The 19,708-nt window shown below is 42.9% G+C and overlaps 2 protein-coding genes across 7 annotated transcripts; one reads left to right on the top strand and one right to left on the bottom strand.

The window, feature by feature from the left end:
- mllt11 (MLLT11 transcription factor 7 cofactor) lies at positions 1-5,448 on the bottom strand. Of its 3 annotated transcripts, none has more exons than XM_063899086.1 (5): positions 5,345-5,448; positions 5,006-5,179; positions 3,252-3,818; positions 1,641-1,817; positions 1-1,094 (listed from the first exon to the last, which is right to left on the bottom strand). In XM_063899086.1, the coding sequence occupies exons 4-5, from the start codon at positions 1,806-1,808 to the stop codon at positions 1,002-1,004; spliced, it is 261 nt and encodes an 86-aa protein (XP_063755156.1). In that variant the 5' UTR covers positions 1,809-1,817; positions 3,252-3,818; positions 5,006-5,179; positions 5,345-5,448; the 3' UTR covers positions 1-1,001. The 3 variants fall into 3 exon arrangements, with proteins under 3 accessions (XP_063755156.1, XP_063755157.1, XP_063755158.1); XM_063899087.1 differs by having other exon boundaries at positions 5,025-5,179; XM_063899088.1 differs by having other exon boundaries at positions 1,662-1,817; positions 5,345-5,416.
- On the top strand, positions 5,037-18,625 carry cdc42se1 (CDC42 small effector 1). 4 transcript variants are annotated; one of them, XM_063899081.1, is made up of 5 exons: positions 5,037-5,121; positions 13,643-13,991; positions 16,232-16,333; positions 16,856-16,930; positions 17,060-18,625. In XM_063899081.1, the coding sequence occupies exons 2-4, from the start codon at positions 13,845-13,847 to the stop codon at positions 16,922-16,924; spliced, it is 318 nt and encodes a 105-aa protein (XP_063755151.1). In that variant the 5' UTR covers positions 5,037-5,121; positions 13,643-13,844; the 3' UTR covers positions 16,925-16,930; positions 17,060-18,625. The 4 variants fall into 4 exon arrangements, with proteins under 4 accessions (XP_063755151.1, XP_063755154.1, XP_063755153.1 ...); XM_063899084.1 differs by lacking the exon at positions 5,037-5,121 and adding an exon at positions 12,470-12,764; XM_063899083.1 differs by lacking the exon at positions 5,037-5,121 and adding an exon at positions 12,773-13,170.
- Positions 18,626-19,708: the final 1,083 nt, after the last annotated feature.

Genomic DNA, 19,708 nt, shown 5'->3' with positions numbered 1-19,708 from the left:
TTGTTTTGATTCAAAAAGGAGACTTTATTTTATTTAATGTTGGCAGGTTTTTACATTCTGACCAGATGTGAGGCCTGCTCAGTAACACATGAGAAATAATAAATACATAAATAAATGAAAAAATAAATAATCAGGCTGATCAGGGACAGTGGTAATAAGTCAGTTTAGAGATAACTAAAAAGGCACAAATGGAAACAGAAACTCTTCAATCTCGGGCTTTGAACGCATCACCTCCTAAAGTGACAGAAAAACATTTCTCCTTCTAACGTCCCGGACTGTGTTTACATGCATCGGATTATTGGGAATATTCTGGTTCTGAAATGTGAATACTGTAGATTTCAGGTCTGTGTATGGTAGAGTTTTACTGTATTGAATAAAAATATCCACTATGGCAGGAGCATTATTTAGACATGCTTACATTCAGACCAATGCCTCACTTTATACTGCAGCACTGCCACACTTTATAAACATGATTTTATTACGGCATCTGCTAAACACACAGGAGGAGTTAGAAATCTAGTTTTGACGGCTGAATTTCATCAGTAATATCCCTGTTCACAGATCATCAGGAATACTGGGTGATGGATGAAGAGCAGGAACAGGATAGAGAGAGAGTGTGTGTGTGTGTAAACACAGTCAATCTTTTCAAACACAAACTCAGATCTCTTAATGAAAACATGAATCAGTGTTTCTGGTATTGTGTCCGCCTCAGAAGGAGGATCCTGCAGGAACAGAGCTATAGTTTATTCGACATCTTTAACTAACCAAATGAACACGTTTCTTCGTGCTGTTCGTTGGATCCTCACATTTTTATCTTATGTCTAAGTATTTGGGTTTGTTGTTGTTTACGGAAATGACTGATTTTAGTTGCTGTTAAGTAGTGGATAATCAGCTTAAGGAAACAGCTCAAAGAGGAACGGAGCTGGAGATGAGATATGAAACCAGATAATCAGAGAGCCGCCTCTGTTTTCACCACGCTCTTATTTTGGTGACTTCCTGTTTCAGAGCAGCAGGTTGAGGTCGGCCAGCAGAGTGTCCACGTCTGCGATCGGAGCTCTCCAGTAATTAAAGGAGGAGAACTCCTTCATCTCACCCTGCAGACAGGAACACAAACACACACACACACACACACACACACACACACACACACACACACACACACACACACACACACACACACACACACACACACACACACACACACACACACATACTTTAACACCATCATCATTCTGCTGACTCACATATAAAATACTGATTATATTCAATGTTTACATTTTGAGAGGCTGATAGTCTGGAGCAGCATAATATGCACTGCCTCTGCTCTGCATTAATAGTGTATTCAACACATACACTATAGATATATGTCCTTCGTTATCTATATGTATATTCACTGTTCTGTGTACTTCGTTTATTAAACTGCTTTGAAAAATTGGGATCAATAAAGAATATAACATCTTATTATCTTAAACACCCCGCCACAATAAAAGGGATTAAGCAGGTTCTTTAAACACATCCCTTGATGTTGACGCCACCCAGAGTCCGGACCCCTGACTGGGGGATTCCTCCCTGCAGCCCCTCCCCCTCTCGGCCTCGTTAATAACAAAGACAATCAGGAGCAGAACATAAAGTCCCCTCACTTCCTCTTCCTGTTTCCTCACTTCCATTTCCTGCTTCCTCTCCTTCCCGGTGGCGCTGGTGGCTAGTCCCGCCCCGCAACTCACATCCATCAGCTCGGAGAAGTCGAGCTCCGGCAGCGGCGCTCTCCAGAAGACGAAGGACTCATACTCGCTTTTAGACTTCTGCATGGTCTCGGTCTGGGGGTCAGGACACACAGCGGGGTCAGAGGTCATCAGGAGAATATAAAACAATAAACTGAACTGCGATGACGTCGTTGAATATCATCATCAGTATATCTCTTAATCAAATGTTGCTCTTTGTTGTTTAAAATGAATTTCATCTTTTCATTTCATGTAAAGATGATTTCTTCATGAGGGCTGGCCGGCTTTGCCGTGATTGGTCAACTGCTTAGAGCTGTCCCGCCCCTTAGTGTAATGTGTTGGAGCGGTAGCCAATAGAAGCACAAGTGTTCCATAGTGAGGTCACTTTGTTCCGGAGGGGGGGGTCTGGGTTTGAGTTGAGGTGGTGGATTCTGCAGCGTGACGGTCGGTTTATTTAAAACCTGTTTTGGTTTTATTTTTTGTCTGCAGCGTCAACAACAAGCTGTTTACTGATAAACACCAGCAGGAATGTGGTTATTATTATGGGCTGTTTGTGTCCCTTTATACTAACAAGGCAGGGTCTTACAGCAACAATATGAAGTATATCTTTTATACAGTAATAATAAAGTGCTGTATGTATTTCAGGTTAAATGTCTATTTTAAATAAGAAAACCCAGCGTAAATCACAGCCTCCGAGGCTGAACATCCCATAGTCAGGAGGGTTTCTCACTGGTTTCACACCATCTACGGAAAGAATCTGCACCAGTACCTCAAGTCTTTTAAATGAAAACACAGCTAATAAAGAGGGAACGACATCATATTGATTACGTTTCCTGAGATGCTGTGTAATATGAATGCTAATGCTAATGCTAACAGCAGTACTCCACAGACAGACGGTTTCTGACATGTTTTACAACAGATTAGTAAAACCAGATTCCCTGATATGGTCTGGCACTAAATCCAGGCCATATCAGGGAGTGGTCCCCCACCCCACCCCCCATGTGTATTTATATATTTAAATATGGAGATATTTTTAATCAGATTCTTCCAGACGTCTGTCAGAGTATCTGGGTCATGGTGTCCTGCAGACTGAAATACAGCGAGCTGACTCAGCACTTCCTCTGGGTTCTGCGGCTGCTCATCCCGTCCCAGGACCCGGACTGCTGGTTTCACCCAGACCACAGTATATGGCCCTGTGTCTCTGCAGCAGTGTGAACCCGGGCTGCTGGTGAGACCCGGCCCTGGTCTCTGCAGCAGGTCTCAGGTGGTCTGAGGATGAATGGGGGCACTGACCGGGTTTATGTAAGAGGCGTTGGCCGGCTCTTCAGCAGCCGAGCATGAACCAGATCAGACCCGGTTTCTCTCGATGAATGTGTCACCCCCGACCCTACTCAGAGACTCAGATCCAGTATCAGGTCTGGGGGAGCCTCGTTTTTAAAAGATCTAATTGGCAGCCGGTTGCACAATCCCGGCTCTCCCTCAGACCCGGGCCCGGAGGCTCAGACCATCAGAATAAATGTTGTTGTTTACCTTGTTGTTGTTGTTGTTGTTGTTTCCGTAGAGGAAATAAAGCGTCAGTGGTTTCTGCTCTTTCGTCCTGAGGGTCTTTGTTGCTGCTGCTGCTGCTGCTGCTGCTGCAGGTGAATCAGCTCTGCAAGCTCGCTCACACACACACACACACACACACACACATACACACACACACACACACACACACACACACACACACACACACACACACACACACACACACACGGGCTTCCGGTCTTCAAAATAAAAGTAGGGCGTTTCCTTTATACTTCGCTTTTAATGAAAATACAACAACCTATTTTAACGACAGTTCTATAAATATCCTTATCTTTGTATTCAATATTGATTCTGTTTAGTATTTAAAGTAGGACAATAATAATACATGTGTTTTAGTCATCTCTACAGAATGTTTCACAGGAGGTTTTATTTACATCTGAGGATGTAAAATAATTTACTGAATAGAATCTGAGTATTTCTGAGTGAAGCTGAGCCACAGGTTTCATATCAAACACAAAGTTATGCTTTTATTTTTAAGGAATATTAGTTTCTGGTCTTTTCATAATGTCTCTGGCACACACACACACATACACACACACACAAAAACACACAGACACACAGACACAGACACAGACACAAACACACACACACACACACACACACACACACACACACACACACACACACACACACACACACACACACACACACACACAGACACACACACAGACACACAGACACACACACACACACACACACACACACACACACACACACACACACACACACACACACACACAGACACACACACACACACACACAAAGGAGGGTGTTATTTTAGATCTGACAGTACATGATAAATAAGGAGGGGGCTGTTTGTCTGAGAGACACGTCATCAGGCTGCATAGGAAGAAACAAAATAAACCTCTGAAATATTTTAAAGTTTTGGAATATAATATATTTCATATTGTCCAGCTTAAATATGTTTGAGCGAAACAAAAAGGAAAGAAAGATGACCAATCAGAGCAGACTGGGCTCTGGTTTCAGAGGGGGGAGAGGTGCTGCAGCTCAGGCAGTCTGAGAATCTAAGAAGAATTTTACAAACATTTCTGACCTTTTTCAAAAAAAATCAGATTTCTTAATTTCTTCAGAATGTAAGTTTTTTTTTAAATGTGGACTTTTTGGGGGGAAATCGCAGAATTCAAGAATTTAGAAATGTTATAAAAAATCGTCAACGTTTGGAGGAAAAGGTTTTTGGGATTTTCTTAAAATCTGAGAATACTGACTCGACTGAAAATCCGTAAAGCTAACTTTTTCCTCAACATTTTAATTCAGAAAATCTAAGAAATTCGGAAATTTTTCTCAAAATCTCAATTCTGACTTTTTTCAGAAAATGTTTATTTTTTCTGATAATCAAAAATTTGGCCTTTTTTTCTAATGAAAATCTCATAATTATCACTGATTTTGACTTGAACTTCAGTATTTTCAATAATATAAATCGATAAATGGAAAAAAAAATGGACAAACTCAAGTAAAGTACCTCAACAAAGTAGCTGTTAATTAACTTTTTATGTGCAAACCCGATAAGTATAACACTAAGTATGAAAGTACTATGTGCAGGACAGTGTTCAGGTTAATCTGCAGGGTGTGATGAGTGTGAGCGGCCAGCAGGGGGGGCCGAGTCACTGACAGCCAACAGGAAGCAGAAACAGGAAAAGAGAAAAAATGTAGTCCTTTATAAAAAACTGTGGATGTACTTCCTGTTTGGAGCCACACCTCAGAGAGGGGGGGGGGGTTCAGCTGTTTCTGATTCAGAGCAGCTTTCAGTTTCCAGCCCAGCACCGAGGAGCCTCTTCTTCTGCTGCTGCTGCCGGTGAGTCCTGCTGATATCTCCTCTTCTTCTCTGGTGTTTGCTCTCTCTTTTCTGTAGTCTGACATGTAACATGTAGAGGTTTATAATCCAGATCTCTAACGGCTGTCTCTCACAGCAGAAACCTCTCATACACACCATTCACACACTCCTGTACACACACTCTGTGAGAGCAGCTGGATGCACAAAGGGGGCAGGAATAAAGACATCAGGATGTGGAGATTACCTTCATCTTGAGAATCAGATTTGATGCTTTCTTTAAAGTGAGTCTCTGGGATCTGGATTATGGGCTGGACGACAGAAGACTTTTAAAGAGTTATAATTATTTCACTTTTTCTGACGTGTTATATAAAACCCGCCCTTAATGCCCCCCCCCCCCCGAATGCCTGCTGATCACACCGAGGTTATTCCTGACACAGGCAGCACTGTAACTGGCAGGGTTTCCAGATGTTTGGGGTCATACTCAGAGACTCTGCAGAGACCTTTGACTCTGATATGAGAACACCATGAGAACACCATGAGAACAACACAAGAACAACAAGAGAACAACAAGAGAACAACACGAGAACAACACGAGAACAACACGAGAACAACACGAGAACAACAAGAGAACAACAAGAGAACAACAAGAGAACAACACGAGAACAACACGAGAACAACACGAGAACAACAAGAGAACAACAAGAGAACAACAAGAGAACAACACGAGAACAACAAGAGAACAACACGAGAACAACACGAGAACAACACGAGAACAACACGAGAACAACAAGAGAACAACAAGAGAACAACGCGAGAACAACGCGAGAACAACGCGAGAACAACAAGAGAACAACACGAGAACAACACGAGAACAACAAGAGAGAACAACAAGAGAACAACACGAGAACAACACGAGAACAACACGAGAACAACACGAGAACAACAAGAGAACAACAAGAGAACAACACGAGAACAACACGAGAACAACACGAGAACAACACGAGAACAACAAGAGAACAACAAGAGAACAACACGAGAACAACAAGAGAACAACACGAGAACAACACGAGAACAACACGAGAACAACACGAGAACAACAAGAGAACAACAAGAGAACAACACGAGAACAACAAGAGAACAACACGAGAACAACACGAGAACAACACGAGAACAACAAGAGAACAACACGAGAACAACACGAGAACAACACGAGAACAACACGAGAACAACAAGAGAACAACAAGAGAACAACACGAGAACAACAAGAGAACAACAAGAGAACAACACGAGAACAACACGAGAACAACACGAGAACAACAAGAGAACAACACGAGAACAACAAGAGAACAACAAGAGAACAACACGAGAACAACACGAGAACAACACGAGAACAACAAGAGAACAACAAGAGAACAACAAGAGAACAACACAAGAACAACAAGAGAACAACAAGAGAACAACACGAGAACAACAAGAGAACAACAAGAGAACAACACGAGAACAACACGAGAACAACACGAGAACAACACGAGAACAACACGAGAACAACACGAGAACAACAAGAGAACAACACGAGAACAACACGAGAACAACACGAGAACAACACGAGAACACCAAGAGAACAACACGAGAACAACAAGAGAACAACACGAGAACAACACGAGAACACCAAGAGAACAACAAGAGAACAACACGAGAACAACACGAGAACAACACGAGAACACCAAGAGAACAACAAGAGAACAACACGAGAACAACACGAGAACAACAAGAGAACAACACGAGAACAACAAGAGAACACCACGAGAACAACAAGAGAACAACAAGAGAACAACAAGAGAACAACAAGAGAACAACAAGAGAACAACAAGAGAACAACACGACAACAACAAGAGAACACGAGAACAACACGAGAACACCACGAGAACACCACGAGAACAACACGACAACAACAAGAGAACACGAGAACAACAAGAGAACAACAAGAGAACACCAAGAGAACACCAAGAGAACAACAAGAGAACAACAAGAGAACAACACGAGAACAACAAGAGAACAACAAGAGAACAACAAGAGAACAACACGACAACAACAAGAGAACACGAGAACAACACGAGAACAACACGAGAACACCAAGAGAACAACAAGAGAACAACACGAGAACAACAAGAGAACAACACGAGAACACCAAGAGAACAACAAGAGAACAACACGAGAACAACAAGAGAACAACAAGAGAACAACAAGAGAACAACAAGAGAACAACAAGAGAACAACACGAGAACAACACGAGAACACCAAGAGAACAACAAGAGAACAACAAGAGAACAACACGAGAACACCAAGAGAACAACAAGAGAACAACAAGAGAACAACAAGAGAACAACACGAGAACAACAAGAGAACAACAAGAGAACAACACGAGAACAACACGAGAACAACACGAGAACAACACGAGAACACCAAGAGAACAACACGAGAACAACAAGAGAACAACACGAGAACAACACGAGAACACCAAGAGAACAACAAGAGAACAACACGAGAACAACACGAGAACAACACGAGAACACCAAGAGAACAACAAGAGAACAACACGAGAACAACACGAGAACAACAAGAGAACAACACGAGAACAACAAGAGAACAACACGAGAACAACAAGAGAACAACACGAGAACAACACGAGAACACCACGAGAACAACAAGAGAACAACAAGAGAACAACAAGAGAACAACAAGAGAACAACAAGAGAACAACAAGAGAACAACACGACAACAACAAGAGAACACGAGAACAACACGAGAACACCACGAGAACACCACGAGAACAACACGACAACAACAAGAGAACACGAGAACAACAAGAGAACAACAAGAGAACACCAAGAGAACACCAAGAGAACAACAAGAGAACAACAAGAGAACAACACGAGAACAACAAGAGAACAACAAGAGAACAACAAGAGAACAACACGACAACAACAAGAGAACACGAGAACAACACGAGAACACCACGAGAACAACACGAGAACACCAAGAGAACAACAAGAGAACAACACGAGAACAACAAGAGAACAACACGAGAACACCAAGAGAACAACAAGAGAACAACACGAGAACAACAAGAGAACAACACGAGAACAACAAGAGAACACGAGAACAACACGAGAACAACACGAGAACACGAGAACAACACGAGAACAACACGAGAACAACAAGAGAACAACACGAGAACAACAAGAGAACACGAGAACACCAAGAGAACAACAAGAGAACAACACGAGAACAACAAGAGAACAACAAGAGAACAACACGAGAACACCAAGAGAACAACAAGAGAACAACACGAGAACAACAAGAGAACAACACGAGAACAACAAGAGAACAACAAGAGAACAACACGAGAACAACAAGAGAACAACAAGAGAACAAGTGGTGATATCTTTTCGGTTTATGTAACCCCTTCCTCTCCAGTGTTTCAGATCTGAAAACATCCACCTGCCGCCGGCTTCTCTAAAACACGGAGCGTTGAGGTGACGGTGTGTGTGAGGAAACACCTGGGGGTTTAAACCGTTTACACACAGCTGCAGTATCAGGGATCTCATGTGGGGGGTGGGGGTGGGGGGGGCTCTCATCTGGGCTGCGTTCATGTGCCGTTGGAAATGAGGAACCATGAAGCCTTTAATGTAGTTCCTGTGGCCTGTGAGCGTCTTTACGACACCCCCCCTGTCCCATGTGAAAACAGCTGTTGTGTTTACTGACTGCTCTCTGTCAGACCCGCTCCTCACCTCAGGAACTCAGGAAACACACATTTCATCCAACTGAACGAGAAGCTGTGATTGGCTGACAGGTGCTAACACGCTGCAGCTGGGTGACGTTCAGGGTCATAAAGCTGTCTGTCTCTGTTGTTGTTTACCTGAAATGATTTCTGGTCTTATTCTAACAACGTGATCACATGACTTCTTCTGATGTCACTGCAGATCTGCTGGAAGCTAGCTCGCTAACGTAGCTAGCCTTCAGAAACTCTGACCAACACTTCCAGTTCTGAGACAGACTCACTCTGAGACAGAGTCCAGCCTGGTTCCTGATCTCATGACGGTCAGGAAGTTGTGTAACAATGGACCCTTCTCACACTCAACCAGCGCCATACAGGCTAAGTAGGGGTAGCAGCGGCACTAGCGCATTAGCTCCAGGTACCCCACAGGTAGGTAAAGTTACACCTGTGGGGTTTTTCTATATTGGAGCGATGCACCACCTCACTGATGTAGAGGAAGCCTCAGGTGAAGTCTTTGAGCGGTCTGTCAGGATCTGATACTGATGGCCGCTAGCTAACGGTGTGCCCAGGTGTTTGGAGGCTGCGTCCTAAAGGGAGATTTATTTATTTTTTAAAGATATTTTTGGGGCTTTTTGTCTTTAATCGGAAAGGAGAGTGACAGGAAAGTGGGAGAGAGAGTCGGGATGGGATCCGGAAAGGACCACGGGTCGGGAATCGAACCCGGGTCACCAGCGTACGGTTCAGGTGCCCCAGCCAGTTGCGCCACAGCCGGAGCCCACACACTGTGTGTTTGGGGTTTCCTGTCCTGGTGTGTGTTTCAGCTCTGCATCAGATCTGGTGTGTGTCCTGGTTCTGGTTCAGCAGCAGATTTGAGTCGTGCTTCAAACAGAAACCGTGTGTTAAACACTCTGGATCAGAGTCAGGACTTTCCCTCTGACTCAGAGTGACTGTTCACCCAGAGGAACCTGTGGGAACATCTGTAGTTACAGTAGAATATGTGTGTGTGTGTGTGTGTGTGTGTGTGTGTGTGTGTGTGTGTGTGTGTGTGTGTGTGTGTGTGTGTGTGTGTGTGTGTGTGTGTGTGTGTGTGTGTGTGTGTGTGTGTGTGTGTGTGAGATAGAGAGGCTGAAGGTTAAATTAACTGTTCAATGACAAACATACCGGTCAGAGTCCAAACACAGACACACACACACACACACACACACACACACACACACACACACACACACACACACACACACACACACACACACACACACACACACTCAGGTGTTATCAGCTGCTGTTATAAACACATTCTGAAGATAGCAGGATTATATAAGTGTATTAATGTGTAATCCCTCTGAGACAGACGTTGGTTTAAAGTTAACAGTGTGTGTTTCCTCCAGAGAGCAAGCAGAGTCCTCTGAGGAGGAGACGGTTATTCTGCCCATATCTTTCAGAGGTTTTAAAAAATATTTTACAGTAAAATACTTCATTTAGCTTTAGAAGGGTGTGTCCTCAACACAGAAAGGAACAGTTCATCCTTTAGTGGAATAAAAACACCCAAACTCACACTGAGGCCTTACTGCAGGCAGACTGAACGTCCTGCCTCATTCAAACCTCATGACCAGAGTGTGTGTGTGTGTGTGTGTGTGTGTGTGTGTGTGTGTGTGTGTGTGTGTGTGTGTGTGTGTGTGTGTGTGTGTGTGTGTGTGTGTGTGTGTGTGTGTGAATATTTGTCCCATGATGTCAGTGTGAGGAGAAAGAACAGGAAAACTGTGTGTGGAGGGAAGGAAACACACACACACACACACACACACACACACACACACACACACACACACACACACACACACACACACACACACACACACACACACACACACACACACACACACAAGAGAGAGAGTAAAAACATTGAGCCCAGACTGTCAGGATGAATTCTGTAAATAAAGGTTGGGAAGTGACACAGGAGGGTCTGTGGTGAAAGTATATTTAGGTCCTTCAAAGGTTTTTAAGTTATTGTATTCTGAGACCAAAGTCTCATATCTCAAACACACTAGGAGTCACTCACTTAGAGACACTAGGAGCTTTATGAGTTATTATAAAGAGAGAACTTATATTTATTCTCTCTCTCTACTCCTGCTGCTGATTCCACTCCTGATGTTCCCAGTTTAAAACGAATGAAGCGACCGACTGCAGGAGCCTCTCTACTGCAGGGTATTTCTCAGAGCAGTGAGAGAATCTGCAGAAAACAGAGAGCTCTTTCATTCAGCCAACGGTCCTCTCTACCGTCTGCTCACAGCACAGCTCCCAGAGCACGGAGAATACAATCATCAGCAGGAGAGGACTCTTTAAAGTAGAGACTCTACATACTGATATACACCTGAACATCAGCAGGAGAGGACTCTTTAAAGTAGAGACTCTACATACTGATATACACCTGAACATCAGCAGGAGAGGACTCTTTAAAGTAGAGACTCTACATACTGATATACACCTGAACATCAGCAGGAGAGGACTCTTTAAAGTAGAGACTCTACATACTGATATACACCTGAACATCATCAGGAGAGGACTCTTTAAAGTAGAGACACTACATACTGATATACACCTGAACATCAGCAGGAGAGGACTCTTTAAAGTAGAGACTCTACATACTGATATACACCTGAACATCATCAGGAGAGGACTCTTTAAAGTAGAGATGCTACATACTGATATACACCTGAACATCAGCAGGAGAGGACTCTTTAAAGTAGAGACACTACATACTGATATACACCTGAACATCAGCAGGAGAGGACTCTTTAAAGTAGAGACTCTACATACTGATATACACCTGAACATCATCAGGAGAGGACTCTTTAAAGTAGAGATGCTACATACTGATATACACCTGAACATCATCAGGAGAGGACTCTTTAAAGTAGAGAGACTACATACTGATATACACCTGAACATCAGCAGGAGAGGACTCTTTAAAGTAGAGACACTACATACTGATATACACCTGAACATCAGCAGGAGAGGACTCTTTAAAGTAGAGACTCTACATACTGATATACACCTGAACATCATCAGGAGAGGACTCTTTAAAGTAGAGATGCTACATACTGATATACACCTGAACATCAGCAGGAGAGGACTCTTTAAAGTAGAGACTACATACTGATATACACCTGAACATCAGCAGGAGAGGACTCTTTAAAGTAGAGACTCTACATACTGATATACACCTGAACATCAGCAGGAGAGGACTCTTTAAAGTAGAGACTCTACATACTGATATACACCTGAACATCAGCAGGAGAGGACTCTTTAAAGTAGAGACTCTACATACTGATATACACCTGAACATCAGCAGGAGAGGACTCTTTAAAGTAGAGACTCTACATACTGATATACACCTGAACATCAGCAGGAGAGGACTCTTTAAAGTAGAGACTCTACACACTGATATACACCTGAACATCAGCAGGAGAGGACTCTTTAAAGTAGAGACTCTACATACTGATACACACCTGAACATCAGCAGGAGAGGACTCTTTAAAGTAGAGACTCTACATACTGATATACACCTGAACATCAGCAGGAGAGGACTCTTTAATACGGAGGTTTATTAAAAAGTTTCTGTGATTTGTTTCCCGGCGGCTGAAACATTCCTGAGAGAATGTGAAGCATGAAGCTACACGTTTCACATTCCTCTGTTATCTGCTGCTCAGAGCTGCACTCTGCAGAGATCTCTGGGAATAGAAACAGTTTAACCTCTGCACGTCTTCAGGAAATGCTGCGATCAGCTGAGAGCCATTATCTGAAGATACTCCCTCCATTTATTCTGGTGCAGGAATCATGAAAGACAGTTACAGCTAAAGGTCTTCAGCAGAGAGACAGGAAACAGAGAGTGAGTCTTTTATTGCAGTTATCAGTTATGTCACCTCCCACCTCAGGTCAAAGTGCGTGCTTGTGTGTGTGTATGTGTGTTTTCAACAAGTTCCCTTCAACATTTCTGATCTGTCGTCTGAAAAAAACAAGAACAAAACGTCAAGAAACTCTTTAATTTAGACTTTACAATCTCCAGGGTGTGTGTGTGTGTGTGTGTGTGTGTGTGTGTGTGTGTGTGTGTGTGTGTGTGTGTGTGAGAGAGAGTGTTTAGACCACACCCAGTGTTTAGTCATATGTAATGTCTTCACTGTGTTGACAGAGCTTTTGGTTCCTATGCAGCTCAATGGGAGTGTGTTCTCGTTTCTCTACCGTTGTGAGGACCACGTTTGAGTTTGAGGACTTTTACTTTAGGAGATTTTGTTTTGGTAAATAACTTATTTACAGGAACACTTACACTGAGCTTCCAAAATAAAACTGCTTTAATCGAAACTGGGATTGCGCACTGTAACGTGACAGGAACACGTTATTACCTGAATAATACCCAGAGCCCGACCTGTGCTAACACGCCGGACTCAACGTTCCCTCTGAGAGACTCAGGAACAACGCCTGTCCAGAGAGCTGAAGCCAAACCAAACACACCGAGAGAAACACACCTGAACGCACCTGAACACACACACACACACACACACACACACACACACACACACACACACACACACACACACACACACACACACACACACACACACACACACACACACACACACACACACACACACACACACGAGAGAGTAAAACATTATGCCCAGACTTGAGTTAGATCTCCTGAAGCTCCACAGACGTTTTCTAACATTAACACTGAACGTTGATAAATGTTATTCTTCTCTGTCCCCACAGATCACACCTGAAGCCATTTGGATTTTAAGCTCTTTCTGGATTTCTTCTTCAGAGGATAAAAGTTTGGCTACGGACATATTATTTTTTTGAGACCTTTTTAATTTTTGGATTCCTGAGGATCCTCCTGGAGTCGGCCCAGCTTCCTGTCTGAGGAGAGATATCTATTGTGGTTTTTTTTGCGTGTTGGTGCTTTGTGATTCTGATGCCCCAGGATTACCCCCGGGCTGCAGTTCCCCCCCCGGCCTGCAGGGCGGCAGCAGAGAGCAGCCGGACGCTGGACACCCGCACCGCCGGCATGAGCGACTTCTGGCACAAGATGGGCTGCTGCGTGGTGGCTAAACCCCCCCCGGTAAGACTGACTAACCCGCCCTGTTACCTCTTTATATCTGCAGAGGTAATGTCCAGGTATCTGAGGCCACACACACGTTCTTGTTTTCATATCGTTGTGAGAGGGTTGTTGAGATAACGCTTAACAGGACCTCGACAAAAAAACCCTTCCTGCTTTAAAAACACATTTGACCCTCACAGCCGGACCAAATCAGACTGAGGGATGCCCTCCCTCACTTTGTTTAATATAAGACGGTCACCTCACGTCGGGTCTCTCCCACACAGCCACATATAATTCACTGTGTTCGTCTTCGCAGCGTTTTCTCTCTGGTTTTGAGTCTATTTATTGTTGCTTGGTGTTTCTTTGGAGACACTTCTGTGTCTGTGCCTCCTGGAGTTGAGCGTTGTTTCTGCAGGATATTGTTCGTTCAGCATCTCTTGGTTGATGAGTTGTGTCTTCAGTCTCTTTCTGAGGTGGTTTTTTGTCTCTAATTGGTCTTTGTGTGTCTGTGTTTAGTTGGTTTGAGTTTATTTTGGTGACTCCGTGACATTTCTTGTTCATCTTGAGGGTCTTTATGACTTCCCAGTAACTGAGTCTCTTTACAAACTGCACACTTGGTTAGGTTGAGTAGATCTCTGAATAGCAGGGAGTCACTGAACAGGAAACAGGAAGCAGGTGGCAGCACTTCCTCTTCCCGCAGACCCCCTCATGTTTAAACGTATTTATTTATTAAACTGTTTGTTTGGAAACTGTTTCTTTTATTCGTGTCATAAAACTCCATGTGTTTCATTTTCGCAGAAATCTGAGATTTATTTTGTAAATTGGGTGATTTTAAGAAAAGTGTTGGAACATTTCAGAATAAAGTCAGAGAAATGGTCCTACCTGCAGGGGAGATAAGACCATCTACAAGCTGTTCTAAAAAGATTTAAACTAAACTAAAGATGCAGAATTAAATATCGATGAGCATCTTTTAAACTCATAAGTGGGACGCTACATCCGGCATATCAACCTTTTTCAGATTCAGCACAAAGCTTTGAATCCTCTCATGCTTTAGATCTTCAAACAACAGGTGGAAGAAAATCAAGATTATAATATATTTGTAGATCTCTGTCTATAATCCCATAACTCCCAGCAAGTCACTGGTTTCAGAGAGATGGTGTCACTGACGGTTAATCATCTGCACCAGTTGAGGTACAGAAACAAAGATGGCCGCCGCTGCAGTTTGTTTGACAGGAAGTCTCGGCCAGTTTCTTCCTCCGTAATTTGATAGTTTCTGTTTGTTCTATTGTGACCCCACAACAATACACACACACACACACACACACACACACACACACACACACACACACACACACACACACACACACACACACACACACACACAGCTGGCCAGTAAAAACACAGCAGATGTTTAAACCTATTTAAATCCAACATCCTTACTTCTATCTTTAATCCTTGCAGAGATACATGAAACACATTAATACAGAAACAGCAAAACAATCTGAAACAGAAGCTAAATGTCTATAAAAAAAACACCAAATACGACAAAAAACAGAAGCAAATGTCAACAAAGAACATTCAGAAGGACTACAGAGGGAAGCAGAACTACATAACATGATGCAAGACGATCAACAAGACAGTGATTATCTATAAAAGAGCACAAAATAATGACAAAGAGGATCATAAAAATAGCAGAACAACCGAAACCAGAAGCAAACATCAACTAAGAGACGCACAACTGATCCTTTCTTGCACAAACAGCTTCAGAGCGCCCACAGAGGCCATCTGTAAACAGATAAACAACAACAAGATGGAGAGGACCAAACACAGACTGACGTCAGACACCGTTACACAACAGAGTTATCCTCTTACTGAAGCGGTTCTGCAGAGACTCCGGTTCTGACCCACAGGATTACCAGACTTTAATGAGGCGTTCAGGGGCAGGCTGCCAGACGGTCCCTGAACGCACCGCACAGAGACTAACACCTTTACAATACAAGCAGCACGTTCTACCATTATTACCATTATTATTATTATTGATTATTTGGTATCAATTGAATCAGATTATTTTATTACTATGAATATTATTTTTGTATTTTATTGTTATTATTATTTCTTCTATAATTAATCATCTGTAGTTTTATTTTGGTAAACAAAGGGTTAACTCACTTTACCTCATGTACCTGTGTGTGTGTGTGTGTGTGTGTGTGTGTGTGTGTGTGTGTGTGTGTGTGTGTGTGTGTGTGTGTGTGTGTGTACAGAAGAAGAGGAGGAGGATCGATCGCACGATGATCGGAGAGCCGACCAACTTCATCCACCTCACACACATCGGGTCAGGAGAGATGGGAGACGCTCTGCAGCCGGTGAGACACACAAACACACACACACACACACACACACACACACACACACACACACACACACACACACACACACACACACACACACATCTTCTCTGTTTCGTCATTGAGTTCAGCTGCAGGTCTTTACATTTAATAAGAAAGTAAATCATATTTTAATATTATGATCTTATATCAGCTAAAAAATAAAGGATAGAAAAAAGAAAACCCTAGAATTTAATGTTTTTAAAAACAGAATAAAATAGACTCTAATGTTTTTAAAAACAGAATAAAATAGACTTTAATGGAGACAATAGAATATATTTAAGATCATCTGATGACATCATGTGCGTGCTGATTGGTCCCCCTCTCTGATGATGTCATTACCTTTACCTTACCTTTATACAAAAAAGTATTACGACTTTTTCTGCCAACTGTGACGTATTTTTAACATTAATTGTACTGTGTGTGTGTGTGTGTGTGTGTGTGTGTGTGTGTGTGTGTGTGTGTGTGTGTGTGTGTGTGTGTGTGTGTGTGTGTGTGCAGTCGGGGACGGTTCAGGAACAGATGAGGTCTAAAGGCCTGAACACGAATGGCAGGAACAGCCTGTTATAGCCACAGGTAAACAAACACACACACACACACACACACACACACACACACACACACACACACACACACACACACACACACACACACACACACACACACACACACAGAGTTTCTGACCCCTTGTCTGTTGTTTCTCAGGAGTGTGTGAGACCGCTCGCACCTCTCTGCTGAAGTTCCCTTGCAGGGCTCAGACCTGCGGCCCCAGCAGGAGGCGCTGACTCCCCCTCCTCTGAGGATGATCTCCTCCTGTGACTCCTTCACTCAACAGCAAAGTATTATCTACAGACAACCCCCCGGAGGCAAGGACTACATCTCCCAGCATGCCTTTCAAGTCCCTCTCGGTCCGCATTGACATCAGACCTTTCTGTTAAACATTGCAGAGTATAAAGTATTTGAAATTCAGAGAAAAAAGTTCTTCTGATGTATTATATTCATTCTAACAATCCATGATTCATTGGACTCCATTTCCCAGGATGCTGTTCTGTGGCAGGATTTATGACACGTGACAGAATGTCTGTATTTAACAAAGTAAACTGTCTCCACGGTGTTAAATTGTCTTTATAAAAGACTACATCTCCCAGCATTCATAGGGATTCTTTCTCTGAACACTTCATCAATGGACTACATCTCCCAGGACTCCCCTCTGTTAGAGGGCTATTATTGTTCACGAAGCCTCAGCGATGACATCATTGGACTCCCAGGATGCATCACTGTGTAATGGGAAAGTCCCCTGAGTGTGTGTGTGTGTGTGTGTGTGTGTGTGTGTGTGTGTGAGAGAGTGTATGTGTGTGTGTGTGTGTGTGTTCAGTGTGTGTGTGAGAGTGATGTCATATGGTTTTGATATCCCTCCAGTTGAAATATAGACCCTCCCTCTCAGGGTCTCTGTTTATCTGAGTGTGTATCGGGCCCCAGCGGCTCCTAGAGGCCCCTGCTGCTTGTGATGTCCCTCCATTGGAGTCCTTTGTTCACTTCCAGGAACATAGTGACATCACTGTGGAACACTGGCGCTCCAATCACAACAGAGCCGGCCAGTTAACCATTCAGTGCAGGCTGGGCTCTGGTTTCAGACAGAGGGTGAGCAGAGGAGCTGCAGCTGAATGTGAGCAGGAGAGGCGTCTCTTCAGGAGACGTGTTTAAGGAGGTCTCTTCCATCAAGAGTTTCATTTTCTTTATGTTTGAAATATTTGAAATGATTTCTGCTGTTTTTATCTTCTTCTGTCTGGTCTCTGATGTGAGACGTTGTGGGAAACACTGAGAGTTTCTGCAATCTGGATTCAAACCCTGTTCACTTTTATTTAAAATGTTACAGATTAAACCCCCCCTAAAAGTTTAAACCCCCCACCAAAGTCTACACAGTATTTATTATCTGATGGTCTAATATTTCAAAGCCTCCTCCTTCATTCACGGTGAGGGCTTTTATTAAAGAATTTGAACTTTATTTTATTTATTAAGATGTTTTGCTTTGAAAGAAAAAGGATCTTCATAGATATTCTAGAAATATATAAAGTGTAATATACTTTTTTTAAACCCCAAAAATGAGCAGAAATATGAGTGTGGATATTAGACACAAATGTCTCAGTGTTCATTGATTTCAGAACATTTGTACACTTTTTTTGAGTACTGAGAAAAAAGTTTTAAAAAATGTAATTATTTTTGTTTCTGAATTCTGAGGATAATAAAAATGGCCTGTCTGTTGGATCCCAACCGTTCCTTCCACATGTGACCCTCATGCTCCTCCTTACACTGTGGTGAGTTCACTGGACTCCTCAGAGTGTGGGAGTTTTTAAATGTTCCTCTTTCTCTCTAAGAGATCCTCTCTGACACCCCCCACCGTGTGACTCCTCCGATCAGCTGACGGCGTTAAAATCAACAACAGACCTGAAAACAGGAATCACAAGACAGCGAGCACAGAGCTCTTCTTCTGTGGTTTGTCCTGATGCTCAGACACCCTGAAGTCCAATCAGAGGATTCCTTAAAATACATCAGCAGGAGAGGACTCTTTAAAGTAGAGACACTACATACTGATATACACCTGAACATCAGCAGGAGAGGACTCTTTAAAGTAGAGACACTACATACTGATATACACCTGAACATCAGCAGGAGAGGACTCTTTAAAGTAGAGACTCTACATACTGATATACACCTGAACATCAGCAGGAGAGGACTCTTTAAAGTAGAGACTCTACATACTGATATACACCTGAACATCAGCAGGAGAGGACTCTTTAAAGTAGAGACTCTACATACTGATATACACCTGAACATCAGCAGGAGAGGACTCTTTAAAGTAGAGACGCTACATACTGATATACACCTGAACATCAGCAGGAGAGGACTCTTTAAAGTAGAGACTCTACATACTGATATACACCTGAACATCAGCAGGAGAGGACTCTTTAAAGTAGAGACACTACATACTGATATACACCTGAACATCAGCAGGAGAGGACTCTTTAAAGGAGAGACTCTACATACTGATATACACCTGAACATCAGCAGGAGAGGACTCTTTAAAGTAGAGACACTACATACTGATATACACCTGAACATCAGCAGGAGAGGACTCTTTAAAGTAGAGACACTACATACTGATATACACCTGAACATCAGCAGGAGAGGACTCTTTAAAGTAGAGACTCTACATACTGATATACACCTGAACATCAGCAGGAGAGGACTCTTTAAAGTAGAGACGCTACATACTGATATACACCTGAACATCAGCAGGAGAGGACTCTTTAAAGTAGAGACTCTACATACTGATATACACCTGAACATCAGCAG

Source organism: Eleginops maclovinus, chromosome 13 (genome assembly GCF_036324505.1).
Source record: "Eleginops maclovinus isolate JMC-PN-2008 ecotype Puerto Natales chromosome 13, JC_Emac_rtc_rv5, whole genome shotgun sequence".
Taxonomy (NCBI): domain Eukaryota; kingdom Metazoa; phylum Chordata; class Actinopteri; order Perciformes; family Eleginopidae; genus Eleginops; species Eleginops maclovinus.
The sequence above is the reverse complement of the archived record's forward strand: the minus strand, read 5'-3'. Positions and strand labels throughout refer to the sequence as shown.